Source organism: Lissotriton vulgaris, chromosome 8, assembly GCF_964263255.1.
Source record: "Lissotriton vulgaris chromosome 8, aLisVul1.2, whole genome shotgun sequence".
In the NCBI taxonomy this organism is placed as follows: domain Eukaryota; kingdom Metazoa; phylum Chordata; class Amphibia; order Caudata; family Salamandridae; genus Lissotriton; species Lissotriton vulgaris.
In genome coordinates this window covers 1,330,699,620-1,330,719,388 of record NC_141696.1, presented here as the reverse complement: position 1 = coordinate 1,330,719,388, position 19,769 = coordinate 1,330,699,620, and the positions used below count along the sequence as shown (strand labels likewise).

At 41.3% G+C, this 19,769-nt stretch overlaps 1 protein-coding gene across 1 annotated transcript; it reads right to left on the bottom strand.

The window, feature by feature from the left end:
- Positions 1-1,586: 1,586 nt before the first annotated feature.
- LOC147698687 (matrix metalloproteinase-18-like) lies at positions 1,587-17,522 on the bottom strand. The gene is made up of 10 exons (XM_086935273.1): positions 17,368-17,522; positions 12,171-12,412; positions 11,878-12,026; positions 11,643-11,768; positions 8,819-8,980; positions 8,438-8,609; positions 8,007-8,140; positions 6,110-6,269; positions 4,422-4,525; positions 1,587-1,952 (listed from the first exon to the last, which is right to left on the bottom strand). The coding sequence occupies exons 1-10, from the start codon at positions 17,470-17,472 to the stop codon at positions 1,852-1,854; spliced, it is 1,455 nt and encodes a 484-aa protein (XP_086791399.1). The 5' UTR covers positions 17,473-17,522; the 3' UTR covers positions 1,587-1,851.
- Between the last annotated feature and the right edge of the window lie 2,247 nt (positions 17,523-19,769).

The following is a 19,769-nucleotide window of genomic DNA, read 5'->3' as shown; positions in this document are numbered from 1 at the left end:
ATGAGCAAAAGAATGATGGATTTAACCCAGATCTCCTGACTGGGGGTGAATGTTTTGATTGGGCCTGCATTCCTTACATCAATTGTGTCTTTTGCCTTTTTCCTTAGGCAGCATTATTTCATAGCCTGGTGTAATGGACTTTTGGTACATTTCCTCAAATGTTGCTTTATCGTTCTGTTTATGCAACATTCTTTAATCAATAGGACACTTTTCCAATACCTAATTCTGAGTAAATTGGTGGGAACTCGACATTTGACTGAATCCATGAAGAGAAACAAAGTATATACCCTGTTTGCTGTTTCTGAAATTATCTAAATTTATCAGAGTTGTTTTTTGTGTTCTTTCCAAAAACTGTGCTTAGGGGATATTGAATTTCATATACACGATGGGGAGAGTCATAGTTTATTTTCAGAACATCAGGTTAGTTTGCTGTGTATCTACAACAGAGCTCTTGATTTGTATGATCCTGGTTAGGTTGAACTTATTTTGGAGGTTGGGTCTTTCAAGTGCAATATTCTATTTTTATAGCAAGGTTCTGAGGGTAACATACTTCAACCTTATCTCAAACTTGTGCATTGGTTACCAATTATTGGTCCTCATTGGGTGGCCAATAGTTGGACAACTTTATTTCTCACCCCTCACTACGACGAAGAAAGTTCCATCTGAGGATCAATGCCACTGGGGTAAAGTATAGAATCTGAGTTTAGTGATTAAATTGAAAAATTATTCATGGGCCCAGAGCTGTTTAGAGTAAGAGCAACTTCCGCTGCAACAATGGCATCTTGGGCAACTCCGTATCCTGCATCCACTGGGCAGGCTATATCATGCTGCGACCTACTGCAACTAGTCAAGCTTATGAGATCCACCGCCCAGGCTATGGTGTTAGAAAGGAATCACTTCACATAAGATGGCCACCATGGCACCTTGTGTATATAAGCAGGTTTTATTTTCCTCTCATTTTGTCCTGCAGGGCTGGAAAAAGCATTTTGAAGAGAGGCCTTCTCTCAGCAGGTGAGGTGGGATTAGGAGCAGGCCTCTGCCAAGGGCAACTGAGTCAGAGGAGGTTACTGTTCCGGGTTAGGGGGATGTGAAGAGCAGAACTTAATCCCTTCCTTTCAGATGGGTAATGTTTGACTCTTCTAACCCTGCCTTCATCTTTTAGTCTTGTTATTTGGATGTACTTGTGAATGGGACTGGAAGGGGATCATTGTCTGAGAATTCAGAGTTACTGAACCCGCAAGTCAGACACGTCCCAGAACATTAGTATGCTACAAGCATCTCTTTTCCATCAACCAAGCAAGACTTGTGGCAGCAGGGGACCAAGTGGTAGCAGCCACACACTACTCATACAACCCTTATAGCTTAGCAGTCTCATATTCCCAACAGCAGTCTCACACCTGTTACTGACTAGTAATCGCAAAGTACCAAACTCACTCTCAAACTATAAGTCACACACAACTCACACAACATCCACACACTCTTTCACTCTTTTCAATCCCATTTGAGATTTGTGATTGTTTTTGCTTATTTTTGCATAGTGAATACAACAATTTTTTGAAATCACAAATATCATCAAAAGTATGTAGTAAAGATATGTTCTCATAAAATAATTTATTGTTTCTTAACAAATACATAAATAAGTTTACTGTTAAATATAATAAATTAGTTTAGAAAAATACAAATAATAAGCATTTTGTCCTGAATTTAAAAATAAACCTAGTTTCAGCATGGAATTCCAAGTGTCCTAAATGTTTAACCAGTACTGCTTCAAAAGTACTCCTACATCATTCTTTTTCTCCACTTTTTAAAAGGCCTTTTCCCTCCATAAGAGAACTATTTCCTGAAGATATCTTAGCACCCTAACCAGCTGGTGTTCTTTAATGTTCTGGTGACCTTCTTAGACTTCATGTTGAACTCAAACTGCTTATGTCCACTGAAGAAATACAAAAGTCCTGCAAATAAAAAACAAGGACCATCAGTGCATTGTGTAATATTTGGGAAAAAGATCTACTTTAATATAGAATCGGTTAAGAAGAAACCTCATCATTTTGCTGAGGTTATCGTCAACTTTTCCTAATTGCCCTTCATTTGACAATACTAACATATTTTAGCAATTAAGATAATAATACATACTTTAGTATTAAATAGTACAAAACAGTAGGGTCACTTTTGTTATGCGAAAAAATAGTTTCTTGGTCTTACTGTTTCAATATACGTTATATTGCAGAGTTGTAGTTGCATATTTAGTACTGGTTAAATAAGTAGACATAACAGTAACTATATCAAGACACTATTTCTTTGCATTGCATTTGTTACATTTATACTGGTGATGAAGCCTGTGAGAGGAGTGGGCCTGCACGTGTTCCATCTGAGCAGAAATAAACACAGTATGGTGCAGGGACCAGTGCTAACGCCTCTATTGCATAGGCTCGGGCGTTTAAGCTCCGAGAAGCCCGGGAGACGCTGGCACCAAAGTACAATTAAACGATGCACAGTGCAGGGTCTAGCGCTAACGCAACTCTTCAACTCCATTAGTTTCTCCTAGTCTTCCATTTACTATTCAAACACCTTTCATCCACCCATTCACTCTCAGTTCTCCCATCAACCCTTCTATCTGAGCGCCAGTCTATTCACCCGTTGTGTCCACCCATTCATTTGCAAGTTTGTTCCATCAGTTATTTTACCCCTCCATTGATTCACCCATGCACTTATTTATATATCCATCAATTTGTTCGTACACCCATTAGGTTACCTTTACATTAACATGACCTGCGACTCATTGCACCCCTTGTTCTTTTGTTTGTTTACGAGTCTACCATGCGTTCAGCTCACTTGTTCACCTGGTCCCCTATCTGCTCAGTCATCGAACCCGTTCATCATCTATGTCCTTCGTAATGTATCCATCCACTCAATTAAGTTGTTGGTTCTCACATTAAATCATCTTGCTCCCTTCTTCATACTTTTGATCAGTGATGAACTCACCCTGTCATTGATATCTGCCTTTGTTTACCTGCCTCTTTCCTTATCCATCACTCCCCCGCCCTTGTTTGACCGCCCTGTTGCTCCTTTTCCCCCTGACCCCTATGGCTTAGCTGTACATCCCTCACATTCCTAATCAAATCTGCGTAATCTTAAGTGAGTTCATTGACTACCTCATCTAACCTTCTATGTACGTTGCCAAGGACTTACTTATTCTTTTAAAACAAAATAAACACTTTCTAGACCCTTCCCTCTACTATCCTTTTCAATCCAACTAACAGACTAACATGTCCATTGCTCAAATTAATTCCATATTACCCTATACTAATTCCTCACTAATCCTGTTTCGGTAGCATGCTATCCGACGTAAAGCACTTCTACACTAGGCCAGGGCGGCAAATTCCGTTCCGCTCGCGGAATTCGCGGAGTTTGGGTAATTGTGCGTCCCTCGGAGAACGTGAAATTGCCCAAAATTCTACGTTCCGAGACTTAGCAAAATTATTTGTTTGTTCGTTTTCTCAAAATTCGTGTTCGCAAGATATTTCCCCCCGAGCACGCAAACAGTCATTCCAAACAGTAAAAAAGCACTGCGAACAAGCAATCCGCATATTCGCTGAATTTCTGCATGTTCGCTGAGATTTTTTACCGTTTTGATGATATTTGCGTAACGCGATTCTGCGAATTCCGCCCACCCCTATTCGACACCTCATCAGGGGTAGCAAGCACTATATAAATGCAAACCCTTCCCTCTTCTCTCCCTCTACTATCCTTTTTCAATACAAATAACAAACTCACATGTCAACCGTTCAAAATGATTTAATATTTATATACACTAATTCACAACTAATCATTTTTGGGTTCCGGAGTAGCGTGCTACTCGCCGAGAAAGCGCTTTGATGCCTCATCAGGGGTAGTAAGCACTATTTAAATTCAAATACAATTACAATTGTGGTACAAGGATCTGACAGGCACCCAGTGGGCATTTGTGGACTGGTGAAATGCTTCTTGTTGCCAGTGCTTGGATGGAAGAGCATGTGTCTAACCTGCATTTAAGCTGAGAGAGCATCACTGACTCCGTTGGCAGAGCCTAGCTACATAAATTGTCTGTCTGACTGCAGCCTGCACAGAAGATAAAGGGAGTTCGGCTTTAAGAAACATCAGTAAGTGTGTTTGGAAACAGTGTATTGTGCTTGTCCTCTGCTTAGATGGCAATAGTAACTTGGGGTTCTACCACAGGGAAGAGGCAATAACCTTAGCCAACAAAGGCAAAGGGTGCTCATTTTCTCTGGTTCAGTACTCTGTTACAGGTCACACATTGGTAAGTCGCAAGGAGTTTGTTTTTTACCCTGCTCTCACATGGATGAATTATAATGTATAAACACTTCTAATATTTCAGTCACCAGTTCTACCAGCCCAAAACTTTAACTTAAGGATCTCCTTACCATTATCTTCGAAAACGGCATGAACCTTCTTTCCAATCCCTGGAAAGTCATTTTCTATCCGTCGGGGAGAGTCTTTGTCCATGGTCTTTCTGGCTTCATCAAAGCTGTAGGAGTAAATAGTTTACAAGGAATTAGGATCTTCAGTTTGGTGAAACCAAGTCACATCAATTATGTTTTCACACTATTATTATCATTAATATTACTATTACCATCATGGTTAACATCATCAATAATATGTTTCATCTTTTTATGTTCTAGTTCACCAAACCTAAGAATTATGATCCATAATTTATCAGCTGGAACTTCCATTAAAGATTCACTGTTATGTATTGAGGGTGGCAGCTTCCAAAACAAAACAGAGCTTTCTCTTCACCAACAAATTCAGAGGTGATAAGTGATTGAATGTTGTAAACTGCAGAAGCCATATTGTGGAACTACTGCACTGCCCTAAAGTAATGTCTGTGAAGCAAGACATCTTCGGTGCCTTCTGCTCTTTAATGTGTCCCTCTGTAATGCAACTGGTGCTCATGTAAAGTGCTCTGATACCTTTGGGACAAGTTCGCCCTCTATAAAACTCCAGAGAACACAAAAAAACTTGATGGAACCAGACTGAGTGCCCTCAGGTGCCTTTCTTCACATCTTTTGAACATGCCTTTGGTGCCCCAACAGGTTTGCTCCAGTGCCCTTAGATCACCTGTGCTGGTGATAGGTACCACAACTTTGTCAATGGAAGGGCAGTAGGGAATCTGGTGTAGAACTAGGATGTTAAATTACAGCTATAATATGGAAAACTATTGGTCGTTGGGACAAGGCCATGCCTAACAAGAGAAAGGAGCCCATTACTCCTCCACCCCACCGAGGTGGCTTTGTTCATCTGTAAGCCATTTTATTTGTTTGACTTTATGAAGTGAGATTGGTATAAAATGTTAACCAGCACAAATCAGTTTCCCCTCAGTAGAGCATCAGCTTGACGTGTTTCCCTTTTATTGTTCCCCGTAGCTCAGGTATTGGTCCTTTCCTCTTCTCTCTCTAACCATCTCTTGTGGCTAAATTGTATTTCGTTCATTTAGATTATTTGCGGAAAACACATAAATATTATTCTTTTTTATCATTTTCACCCCGAACATTCAAGACAAAATCAAAATTTGCCTTACTAGGCATGGTGCTATAGAAATTCAATACCTTCATTTCAAAGCAGTTGACGACTTGTCACTTCCCCAAATTCTGAACAATATTAGCAGCTGCTTCACTTCATCTGCAAAATGCTTTGCCTTGCAACCCCATCTTGGTACCCCTGAATTCATACAGGGCATTCCAATTCAAGAACATCCAATTCATTGTCCTGGTGGACCCAATGTGAGGAACCATAAACACCCGAAGCTCATCCTCCCACCCAGAAGCACCTTCCTCAACAATAATGTTGTTTATGTTTCTTTAGCTTTGTTTCATGCAGAACTCATAAACTCTATCCCATCCACCACTTAGTTCATAAAGCCACCAACAGATGTCTTGCTCGGTACAGCCTTGCTCACACTGCAACATATTTGTTATGATGTTAAATGGTGCCAAATAAAAAGAAAGAAATACATCTATATTGTACGTTTTTATCATAATTACCAGGAGCACCGCTGAAATTTACTGAAAGTACCGAATTACGTAATCAGAACATCATGATCTCACATCCTTACCTCCAGTACTCCTCTCCAACAAAGAAGTATGTTTTCTGTGTGCTTTGAAATTGCACGGCTGCATCAATGTGGTTCACAGTCCTTGGGAACCCAAGTTTGTAGATGTTTTTAGGGTAATTAGGTAGAATGTCGAATCCTTGAAGAACCCAATATTTTGATCCTATAGGGAATACAAAAATAAATAAATGTTAGCATGCTTTTACCTAATTCATTATGAGCATTTTTTATGACGCCTCCATTTACCTTGAAAATGCATAAAACTCAGTGGTGGCTCATCCGCAATGATGAAGGAGCATCGCCCCGCTGGCTCAGAGCCAGCAGGTGAAAAATAAAACAATGTTCTACCCACATTTTTTTTCACCTGCTGGCTGAGCCAGCACTGTAGGAAGGGGCGGGGTCAGGGCCATGGGAGGGAGGAGGAGGTCTGGTTGTGCACTTATAAGTGCTCATGTGTGCTTGGCTGGCAGTCTTAGGCTGGCCAAACACCCATGAGCACTTAGGTTTCTCCAGCCCGACTGCATTGTACAGCCGGGCTGGAGAAACAGCACAGACTCCCTGCCCTATGCGGAACATCAAAGGAGCCCACTCATGGCAATCCCCGCTCTTCTCTCATAGCATGAGAGCAGCGTAGGGATTGCACATGGTGTCTGATGCTGCCCCAGTGCCTGCTGGGACAAGGAAGTCCAAGGCGCGACACGGGAAGCTGCCAGCAGCTCCAGGTAAGTCTCCTTGTATTCCTTTTATATTAGTATTATTAAACCTACCCCTCGCCCGGAACTCCCCCTCCCGCGCTCCCCCTGAACCCCTCCACACTCCCCACCACTGTTTGTTATTGGCTGCCACCACTGAGTAAACCACATGGCAGTAGGTTGTTAAAACACTTGTAGATCTGCTTTCAGATCTTTACATTTTCAGCCACTGCTTAGTGCACCTGTTCCTTTATTTAAAACATATTTCAGTTAAATTGCATTCCACCGACAATTACATTGCATTGACAGTTTTTAGGTCTTGCCTGGACCAGTGCGCATGCGCTGCTATGCGAGGCCTTTAGTAAGGGCTTTTGAACTCTGAACACACGCTTGTGCGTGTGTGCAGAGTTCAAAGCACCTGAAAACACCTGCAATTGGCCTGTGCATGCGTCTTTCTTGAAAAGACAGCACGCAATCGGTCCAAGACTGGTGATTGTTCCGCCTTCTTTGTTCCCTGGCCTAGAGAGTGCAGGAGCGAGCATCTGTTTCCAATTATCATGTTTGCATTATTTGGAAACAGATGGCGCTCGCACACACATGCTTGTTTTATTTTGTTTCTGCTTAATGACCCACATGCAAGTCTTACTGATTATCGTTTCTGCCTCTCTCTGGCTAGTGGTTACTTCCTACCCCCCTTTGCCTCTCTTTTTAAACCCAGTGGTTTACCGCATACTGGTTAGCGTAACCTTTGCCCATCATTTCTGTTTGTGGTGATAAGTAGTAAAGCAAGACAATCATGTACCCCAGCGCTGTGCCATTGCGACAGATTTTCCAACAGAGAAAAACAATGACTATTAAAGTATTTCATTTAGATTGATTGCCTGGGCATTCATCTCATTGGATTATTCTGAAATTGTAAGCACATATGGATCCAAAGGATCTTCAATGAACACCTGTGATCTGAGCAAGCTATGGGTTATTGAGAAATATATGTGAATATGACCCTCACTACAGCATGAGCAATGAAAGGGGTAATGCATGAAGCACAAGGACAATCATAAGCTATGATGGGGACATTTTTCAATGTTAAATCAGGCAAAGTTCAGATTATTGATGATCTTCAGTCATTAAAACTGGTGGGTACTTTCCAGGTCAAGATTCACCATGGTAACAAGAATATGGTGTAAGTGATTATGAAATGTAAATACCTTTGAAGAGGAAAATCTGATCCGTCTCTGGATTTTCATAGGCGGCCTGGATACCAGATGGCAAAGATGGCCAAAATTTTGAGATTGGGTAATTGGAAACCTCTTTAACGGTTGGAACTCTGCGCCAAAAAGAGCTGTTTTGGAAGAATAAAAGCTTATCATTTAATTGCAATATCAAAATTATCAACACTGTAAAATTATCCACATTACTTAGGATATGTTGGCATACAGAAAACAGTTATAAACATTGAAAGATGTGACACTAATAATCACTGCAAATGTCTTCATGCTAAAAGATGCCACTATAAAGGAAACAGTAGTTGTCTGTGCTTTTTGACTGAGACACAGTTATTTTTGGGCCTGACTTAGCCTCTCTAGCCCTACTCAATAATGTATAAAGATCAAACTAGAAATGTTTTTCTTCGCTTCACCTGTTCTTGAAAAAGATGATTTCTCCACGCAACGTGGTGATGGCATCAAAAACAAGAGTTGGGTCACAGATGGATGGATTGATGGGAGACACGGTAGTTGTGGTAGTAGTTGATACGGTGGTAGTTGGTGAGGTAGCTTCTGGTGTTGTTGGAACTGGGTTTGGAGATGCTCCTAATGAAATGAAAGCAAAAAGTCTTTCAAAACCAATGTGAAGTATTATGCAATATGAACTCATGCACATAAAAGACACCTTCTTTTAAATCTCACATTCATACATTAGTTGTTAGAACATAATTTAAAGAACATATTAGCCCTTCTCTGAAAATACATATTTTTTTATTGTAGAAGGAAAACTAACATAACATGCAAAGTTAACTTACCATACAGGGCTTGAATGCCATCAACATCATCCTGGGGAAGTCGGAATCGGGCTGGATCAGTATAGGAGTAGGTCGGATACATCAGAGCACTGCGGTCACCAGAATGAGACAATCCTAATGAATGGCCAAACTCATGGGCAGCCACCAGGAACAAGTTGTATCCTGTGGAACAAAGCAAAACAAATATGATTAATATACTCTCATGTCATATATAGTTATCTAATCGGACATTGTTCATTATGTATTCATTTCAGAATGCAGTGAACCAATAGCTAGTGAAGCAATAAACCAAAGCACTTTAAACTAATAACCGATTAAAATCTAAGAAAAAGTTGGGATCTTTGAAAAACTAATGAGTGAGACAAGTAGTATGTAACCATCAGGTGCTTTGTGGGCCGTACCTGGTGTCACTACGGTCTATCAGAGCCTTTCTGAGTCTATATCGGCACACTGAGGGGCATATTACCAAGGGCCTTATCGCCGCTTTAGTAGGAATTTCTCCCGCTAAAGCGGCGATAATTTTATCGCCCTATTACCTAGCTGTCGCTAACACCAGTTAGCGACAGCTAGTAGGCGATAGCGATCATCTTGGGGCCCACTTTGCATGTCAGCGATAATTATCGCTAATGACATGCAAAGTGGGCGTGCCAAGATGTTAGCGACTGGAAACAGTTGCTAACATCGCTATCTCCTATTACCTACTTTTGGAAATATTCACGCTAAGCGCGAATATTTCCAAAAGCTAACGCCTGCCCAGAGCAGTTCTTAGCCATGTTATCCAATGGTAGGTGGAAAACATGGCTAAGAGCATTAGCTCGGTAATGAATGAGTATCGCTGACTTTTCAGCGATATTCATGCATTTCGGCCTATTTTTTTCGCTTTTGAGATAAACCTTGATAATAGCAAGGTTTATCTGCGATAAAAATCGTCGGAGCTCGGCGATAATAATATTGTCGCTAAGCCAACATAGCGATAATTATCGCTAGTTGTTGGTAATATGCCCCTAAGATCTGCCAAGTCTAACCTGAATTACCAGAGCCTACCAGAGCCTAAACGATATATTTTACCGCCAGTGCTACCAGGGACTACTAAACACTACCAGAATATTCGAAGGCCTACCAATGTTTCTAAGGTATACTAGACTGTACCTGACCCTACTATGGTCTACATTACCATTAGAGCCTGTCAGGCTCCGGGTTTAACAAGAGGAACAAAAGTACAGCCTAGTTCCTCTCCTTCTACAATAGTTTTGACCAAATGATGCCACTTTAACAGTTACTACAGAGCAGCTTTTTTGTAATGGTGTGTGCTTCCAATTGTGAACAGGGCGTATTGGCAGGCTCTGAACTATCTGAACCTGTCAAAGTATTATGCAGACACGTTTTAAGGACATTTAGGTTACTTCCTGAACACCTGAATTCTTGTTTCGTTACCTTACTAGTGGGCATATTAATTAGCATTTTGTATGCATTCTGAAATTAACAGGGAGAGAAATAATTGAATGTGAGGATCTTGGTATGGGATTTATGAAAAATATAATTTTTGACAGAAACTTGAAAGTGATCTTTGAAAACATTTACACCAGAAACATATAGTGAGAATCTAATCCAGCATTATGATTTTAAATTCATTTTCATATATAAATGTAGTCCTAAAAGGTGCATATTAGATGATATGCATATGACGGTATTTCTGTTTATAATGTCCTGGTTTTATTGAACTGTTTTTAAGCGGAAGTCATTTCATATCTTTCCCATGGCAGGTGCAAAATAATTTAACGTAAAATTTACCTGTCGTTTCCTGTGAAATATGTGCGATATTGTTATAACTTTTGCTTTGAAAACATAGGGATGTGGGATCGGACTCTGTGAGCAGTGAAAATGACCACTGCATTCAATAAAATGATCTATGGTCAAATCATTCTAATCAAGGCATTTTAACCTTTTAGATGTTCTCAGTTTTCAAAAAGCTTTCTGAATAAATCTCTTTCTACAGATGACTATTTATTCCATACTCTTATGTAAGAACATTCAAACATAAAATGTTTTATGTATTAAAAAGTAAAAAAATAAGCCGTATCGCATTAGTTCAAAACGCGAATCTCCTAATCGCTGCTTCAGACACCAGCCACACCTACCATTCATATTGAGAACATATCAGGTTCACTCACATACCTTAGTTTAGCGTCCTTTGTATTACAAACGGCGGATGTCCAAGAAAGAACTGTATATGTGTAATGCAGACTCATTCACAACCAATTCCTTATCTATTTAGTAAAAAAATGTTTTGTTTTTTAAATGCTTTGTTCCTCTGATTGAACTGCTTTGGATTATTAAAATGATTTAAAAGTAGGAGAAGGATTTATATGAAAGCAGTGCAATAACAAATATGCAAAACAAAATGTAAATTTGAGAACACAGATGGCACTATGATGAAAGTATGACTGTGTGGATAAGTATCTGTCCTCGATGGAGATCAAGGCAGTGTGGGACACCAGGCTAGATCCCCCGTTCATCGTTTAAGATCGTTTACAAGCGAGGGAGGTTCAATATAGGTTTCTATAATAGGGAGTGAGTTTGTGTCATTTAAAGATATGGGTCTTTCATTTCTCTGTGAACTGCACGTGGGTAGCAAAGTCAAATTTCTTGTAATTGGCAAAGCACTTTATGATTTCCTCCAGGCATTGATTAAAATTGACCTATTCATCAGGGGGTCATTTTCTCTTTCTATTTTGTTACTCATGACTGCCCTCACATAACCATCACTCATTCCATGACACTTGAATGAGATTCAGAGAATGGTATCATATATGTGAACACCTACCGGCTGACCCTGCGGTCCAGGATTCATCTTCATCAAAGTGCGCATCACCACCAATTGAATTCCCAGGTGCAAAGGCGTGGGCCAGAGTTCCATGAGGTCCATCAAATGGGTAGAAATCACCATGCACTAAAAGAGTAAATGACAAATTAGCAAACTGCAGGAATAGAAAGCTAAGAAAAAATGAGGTACAAGAGAGATCTCCCAAGGATGACTGGAGCACATTGATTCATCTTACCTCCAGCTCCAAAGGAGATCTGGATATCAGCCGTCCCCTCGTAGATCCGGCTAAAGGTCAGTGGGGTCACATCGCTCCAGACTTTGAAGGCTCTCCGGATCGCTCTATCTACATCAGCCTCAGCCATGTCAGGTGTGTGGTTCAAAATTCTTTAAAACAATATGAAACAGCAATATTAGTGGTGCCTGTATGCATTGGGAACAATAGTATATATGATTTGATTTGATTATGGATTTGTAAAGAGCAACGAATGCCCATAGGCGTCTTCTAAAACATGTTTTCTATCATGTTACCTGTATGTCAAAGATGTTGTTCTCCAGGTAGGGCGGCCACCAAAATGGCTGTATTCAGCCACATCAGTAACCCCACAGCGGGGCTTTTGCATCACTTCCAGTGTGTTGGAATCCAACTTCCCAGTAACCTCCAGCCCAAAAAACACCTGCATTTCTTGAAGTTTTTCAGAGAACGGGCTATGCTTTTTTCGCATAATAGGTGTTCCATCATCATTGAGGTTGTAGAATTTCTTTAAATATTCCTGAAATTGATATAAATAACAAGTTAGTAAATTAGTTTGCAAAAAAACAAAGGAATGTCAAAAACCGCAAAATTGCTACAAGTATTCCTTTACATCTCAATGAGATATTTCATAAACCTCTTTGAGGGTGAATAACTAATTTGAGTCTTATATAAAAGATGGCTCTCTAATCTTACCTTGGAGAGTTTTTCTGCAGTGTCGGAGGGCCTATGTCTGGTCGAAAACTATTTGGGAGATAGTTGAGGTGAGATTGTATGTTGCGAAACAGAACCTTGGCCTTTTCTGGGATGCAGACCTGAGCTTAAATTCTCCGATTGGGGAACAGTGCATTATCAGATTATGTAGCTGTATTACTTCTGCGGTTTATCACCACAGAACAATGCCTGGCTGAGGCAAGGATCTCCTTTCAAGTTAAAAAGTCATTGTTTGTAGGTCTTTCAGTAAAGTACAGGTAGAAGCTGACCAGTATCTGAACAGTGGTCGCAGAAAAGAGCGATGTTCAAGATGTTACCACCAGGGCTGGACAAGGAAGCTAGATTCAGCAGTGGAAAATACCTACATAATTGCCTATCACTGCAGGGAGGCAGCCTAGTGAGCAGTGACCGAGGCTAGTGGTTGTCCCTGGGGTTATGGGGGGGGGGGCAGGGGGGGAGGGGGGGCAATGACACATTTTACAAAACGATGTTCCAAATACAAATGCTGAAAAGCCACACGCCTCACAGCTAGCTCTGACAAAATAAGCATTTGCAATGCAATTGGTCTCGCCTTCGGGACCTTATAGGTTTTTGTTTATGCAGCATATTATCCTGGGTGCTAAAAACGTAAGAAAGTCACATTTCTTTTTGAGCCCATGATGAAACTATTAATAGGCCAAACTACAAGGCCCACAATGCAGTGAGCACATGGTTGAAGAAAACGAAATAGAAGATGGTACCCTCTGTCCTCCAACCAAAAAAAGGGGTTGTGAAATGCTAAATAAATGTTCGTTCCTTGCTTTCTTGTATTTTTAGGTCGAGCCTAGCGCAGCGCGCATGCGATGCTCTAGGAAAACGACCTCTTGGAATCACTCTGAACTTTTCACACGCTTGTGTGTGGTTTTGGGCAAAGGCGGGTGCATGTCCCACCTTTCCCTGGAAATGTATCCGCCCAAGGGCTACGGCTTGCGGTTATGAGCAGGGGCACTATGTTTTCGGGGTCATGTCACCATCTGTTTTTAATTAGCGCATTTGTGTTCGCTGCACTGCCGTGCTCTGTGTAAGTTCCAGTTTATTGCTCCTTTCGAGAGTGTACTCTCATTTCACTCTTCTAATCACTTGTATCTGGGCATATTCTTCTTTTAAACACGTCTGGGTGGTTACCCTTATTTCACACTTCTCTGTGAGACGCCCCCTTGCACTAGCCAAGTGCACACTTTTCGCCGCTCCCGGAGAGTGCACCCATTTTCTGTCCTCCTGGTTCACATTGTCCTTTTGACTCCTAGTGTGTCAACTCCCTCGTTTTGCACCCTGTCTGCTGAAATCGTTCCCCTTTCCCCCCAACCGCAACTAAATCCTTTGCAGGAAATGACCTAAGATCTGGAAACCTCCCCACACATTAGAACGACCACCTCTTTCCCGAAATTCAAGATCCCACTCAAAGCCCTCTTCCTAGAGCGCTCTTGAACTTAATGTGAAGAACACAAGATTCTCTGGAAAGAGTTTGACACTGCACCACAACCTCGATGTGGTTGAAAAACAGTCGTCTTAGAACTATAATCGCTGGGATCTCCCACCGTACCTCGTCTTGTTTGATAGACACCCCACTCGCTGTCAGCAAACTAACTCCTCTTTATGAAACCCCTCAGCCTCGACCCTCTTGCTCGACCACAAGAACTGTATGGTAATTATGTATATAATGCTCTTAAGTGGATTAGGTGTGGATTCTGTCTATGCCGATAAGGCTCATAATTGTACTTGCTGTGAAGCGCTCTGATACCCTCAGGTCCAGCTAGCGCTATACAAAACTTCTAAATAAAATAAATAAACCTGTAAGTAGCATTCTCTTTGTAAGATCTGTTGCTTTTTGTACTTTGCTTTTCAATTTTTAAAGACACGAAGGCTGACCCCCCCCAAATGTCCTGTTTTCAACTTCGCAATGCTGGGGAAATTTGAAAGTTGTAGAGGGGGGAGCGCCCCCAAGCCGAACTCAATTTGCATTCTTTCAGTGCTTATTTTGTTCATGTCTCAGTTCTCATCCTTTCTTCCTTTTTCCTTCAAAAGGCTTTGCTGAGCTAAGCAAAAAAAAATCCATCTCTCCCAGGGCGGGCAAACCCCCAAGATGGCTTTAATAAAGGACAGGGCATGTCGTTGCTCTCCTCTGCAGGGTGGGGGCTGCTTTAGAAGTTACTTTAAGCACGACTCAGAGCCTGGTAGGGGAACACATTTAATAATGAACTGGTTACTATGGTTCTGTCCGGCTGTAGGGCAGTGCACTGTTCTCGGCCTGTTGATAGCTGCTGTTCATTGTAGAAACGATGGGATGTGATCAGCTTTTCCCAAACAAACATAAATCTGGTTTATCTCCGCAGCCTGGAAATGGCCCTTTGTTGTAGCTGGAGCCATCTTCGCCTGTTTTTTTTTAGACCTGCGCTGATTTGTGCTGCATGGCTAAACACTTATAAGGTCCCAAAGGCGAGACCTCTTGGCTATGCCAATGCTTATTTTTCCTGTGGACAATAAAGTGTTAAACAGCCCAATGGGGGATTGGGCAGAGAGGCCTTTCACATTTAATCAGTTACATTAACACTCCATAGAAAACCTGCGGTGGGCGTTCTTTCCAGAACAATGTGAGAAGCAACAGTTAGAAGTGTCCAAAGTTGACACTCAGAAATAAAGATTTAATTGACTGCTTACACCACCACTGTGAAGTGCCCTGTGTGAGGAAGTGCTGCCCAGATGTCACTGCTACCCCGTGACAGCCGTCAGGGTAGCTGAGACTGCCTGTGTTACATTTAGGTTACACCTGTACAGAGTGAAGGCGAGGGCAGGGACAGAAGAGATCTGCAGAGGGAGGCTAAATATTTAGACACGAGCAACACGGGCGCAGGGCTCAAGCTGGGGAGGGGGCTGGGGAGCTTCATGCGAAACTGTGAAATCCTCTCTCTGAAGTCGGAGAAATAAAATACCGAGCCGCTCAAAAACAGCTTCTGACATTGAACGTTCAGCAAATGTGAGCGATAACATTCACAGGCCTGACTCTCTCCCTTGGGTAGGCAGAGCTCGGGTGGGGGGGGGGGGCAGCATTTACATTATAGCCCCCACAGCAGGGGCCCACCGTTTGTGCGGGCAGTACTGCAGAGCTGCGGTCAGACCGAGCACCATAAAATAAGTGATTGTCCGGTGATTCTGGGCCAATCACTTAATCTCCCGTGCCTTTCAAATAATTAATGCATACTTTTGTAACATAACTGGTGACCTTTGGGTCCTGTTAGTGCTATATTACACTACAAAAAAACAACACCTAACCTGCAATAGCCAGATGGGAGGAGGGAAGAGAGGCCATCACACCCTGTACTGTGTGATGGCTGACCAAAATGCAAAACACACAAAGGAGGGACTTTTACAGAAATACACGAATAAGAAGCCAGCGTTTCTGTCTGCCACAGATAGTAACCAATGACAATCGGTGGGTTTGCCAAACCCCACAGAAGAGAATAACAGGTCCATTGAAGCTCCACCTAAAAACATGGAGAGACTGCAATGCTTTAAGCTCAGTACAGTATAAAACACCACTACTTCTCTGCAGCAGTATACTTAAAAAATGCCTTTAATAAAACTGTATGTAGCTCCCTCTGGGCTATTTTCTAGGATAGCTGGGTCTGGAGAACCCTCAAATCTCCCTATCCTAAACACACTCAATTGTTCCCAAGCCTCCTACGATGTTTCTGCTTGTCCCATTTGGTGAGCCCGCCTTAGGTTATCGCTCATCTGAAGTGTAATTGTGTATTTCTGCTGGAATCTGCAGTTAAGTCACTGTATACTAAAGTCATTGGTACATATCTGCTCTCTTAATAAATTCTAATGGTACATTCCAGCTTAGTTCCTCAGTCCTGTGACTAATTTAAATCTGATAGTGTATTCCTACTTGGGTTCTGTAGTACAATGACATAAACACATTCCCCCACGAGCTTTCAAAGTAGAGGAGAGTGGCCTTTATATATCTCTCTAGTGATAATCTGGGTTGACATATTTAACTTTTGCACAGTTCTAATGAAGTTTTAGTAGCCCAGTGTTAGCACTTGATACATTGGTGATGCTGACATCCAGTATACCAGGCTACTGGGCTGGACGTGTACTTCTGCATCATCTCGGCCAGCTCATGATGTGGTGTAAATATACTGAACAATGTTAAATATATTTGGTATGTTTTAATAATTGTTAAAAATGGATGTGCTTTCTTTAATGAAGTAATGCCTGCTTCCTTCTAAGCGCCAACAGACATGTTCTGCTCTTCATTGTAATATGAGTGCGTCAGCAAGGAGCCGCCTCTCATTTTACTGCTATGATATTTGACAAGCCCCAGGCCCATATTTCCCGGTTCTCTTCTTATGCCATTTCATTGCTTGCTAATCGGGCACGGATAGCAATTCCAGACCTTTAGCGAAACAAACGTTTTTGCCTATAGTTTAAAAAAAAGCACCAAATCAGCATTTAATTCACCTTTAAGATTGGCACATTAAAACATCCCTATAGCCATATTTTATTAACTAACACATTTCGAAGAATAAGGGATTAAAGCTTTAACCTAAACATGTTATTACATGCAGAACAGAATTTGACATTTCTTATAATTTTGAAAATAAATATCCTACAACATGGACCACGGAACCAAAACATTCTAATATGTGATTTTAACTTTATGCGGACTGGAATTCTTCTGGACCCAGTTCACGGACTAAAGGCAGTCCCAGGACTCACCTCTGCCAGCTGTTGACTTTCACCCCGGTCTTCGGTTACAGGCACTGCAGGGAAGGCATATGTGTGCAGCACACACAGGAGCACCAGCAGCGACAGGGACTTCATTCTTCTCTTCTGCTGGCCCTCCCTCTGCTCAGTCAAAGGTCTCCCTTCGGGTTCTCTGCCTCTCCATCTCTCTGCTCCCCTTTTATTCAGTCCTGTGAGCGGCCCCCAGTCAGCTGCGTGAGTCACTCATTACAACTTCCGGAAGGTACAAGTCAAAACACGAGTACTTCATCATCTGTCTGTTTGATGAAATACCTCAATGTAGCAATCCATCCTGTAAAATTATTAGTAGTCAGGAAGAGGTTTTACAAGCACAGAAAACTTTTTTTTAAATTATGAATACTTTTGATAAAATAGTATTTTGCAAATCGCATTTTGGAAGGCGTTACTTGTCATTTTTCTGTTCCACCTTTAATAAATATGTGGAATGGCTTTAAGATAATGACTGCAATATCAATTATTAAGGAAAATATAGGCTAGCAGTCTGAAAATAAACACTGTCCTGTTGTCTGTCCCTGCTCAAGCTTTCATTTATTTTTCATTAAAAACCATAGATATATTCAATTGTATGGTTGGGTGTTATTTTCATTAGATTACTATCCTCACTCATTATCCTTGCCGGAGTGATCATCTATCGCATTTACATGACAGAGAACAATCTACCTAGTTATTATTTTTATTTTTTTGCCAACATCAGTAAAGTACATTTATATATATATATACATCCATATATAAATACACGTGTAAACATTATCAATCATAAGTACAAGAAAGGGAATAAAAACATTTTAGAAAAATGTAATTACATAACATAACATAAAATATCATAATTAAGCTGCATTCGATGCCCCAGAGGCCCTAGAACCTTAAGGTCGTGGCTTGCCTCACCTCAATATCGTCTTTCCAATTGTTGATGGCAGCCCAGATATGATTCCCTAGTTTTCTAGACCTCCATCCCTTCCTCTCATATATATACCCTTTTCAAGATTATAAATTGCTAAAAGACGTGAAAGCCACTGTTGGAGTGTGGGGGCCAGGGTCCAACCAGGCCGATGACATACAGATTCTTACTACTGCCATGGCCAAGAAGACAAACTCACGTAGCACCAGTGGCACTCGTTCATTCGTAACCCCTAATAACAACAGATCAGTTGTAAGTCTTGTTTAAATCCTCAAAGATTGTGTGAAAAATTCTTCTATAGCTATCTTCAGGGGCTCTAAAACCGGGCAAGAAGAAAACATGTGAAAAATATCGGCATCTGCTCTACGGCATCAGGGACATACTCACTTCTGTGCCACCCCATCGGGCGATCTTAGCTGGCGTATAGTGTAGTGAAAATATTATTTTATAATGCTGCGCTTGCCGCCCAGCCGACCTCAATACGGAGTGGCCCAGCTTAAGTGAGTCCATAAACTCGGCCCCTTAAATACTTAGCTTTTGCTGCCACTTCTTGTGATGTGCACTTAGGTCGTCAGCAATCAATATCCTCATCCCTCAATATATCTGGGTGAAAGTACAGCCCTCGGGATCTCTTATTGCCTCCATAATAAGTTCTTTAGAGAAAGCTTCACGCTCCTTTATTTTTTATGATGCAGCTTCGAACCTGAAGGTATTTGAAAAATTCAATACAATCAATATTGAAGAATAACTGGAGCTTCTCGAATTGTATTACGCCATTTGAATCTGGCAGATCCCCCATCTTCCACAATCCTAGTGCATCCCTTCGTGACATAATCCCATCATGGAATATCTCTGGGAATGATGGGTTACCAAGAAGGGGAGGGTAAAAAAGAATCCTACCCAACCCTAGCTTCTTCCTAACAATAGTCCAGGTAAAAACTGCTGCCCCTAGGGTCTTAAATTTAACGTTGTTATAATAGATATAATTTGCTGTATCTCAATAGCTAATTAGGGGCATATTTCTCTAGCAGCAATTTATATACATCTGGGGGAGCATCACTTTTCCACCAGTCCTTAACCTATCCTCAGAGTGATCCCCGGATGTATTGGACTGCTGCAACCCAGTGGTAAATGTTTAGGTCTAGGACAGCCCATCCCCTTTCCCTGGGGAGGGACATGTACCTGAGGGCCCTTCTGGTCTTTTCATGTGCCCATATAAACTTATTGACGATTTTATTCCATCTCCTTAAACCAGTGACTTTCAAACACTAGCGGTATCGTTCGGAAGAGATACAAGATCTTTGGGAGAAATATGATTTTAATTATGTTAAAACGTCCAACAATTTAAGAGGTGCAGATTGTTGAACCTGTATAAATCTTTCCTACTCTTTTGCATCACAAGGGCCCGATTTTTTCCCACCATTTTGCCCAATTCCGAGGTTATGGTGACCCCTAA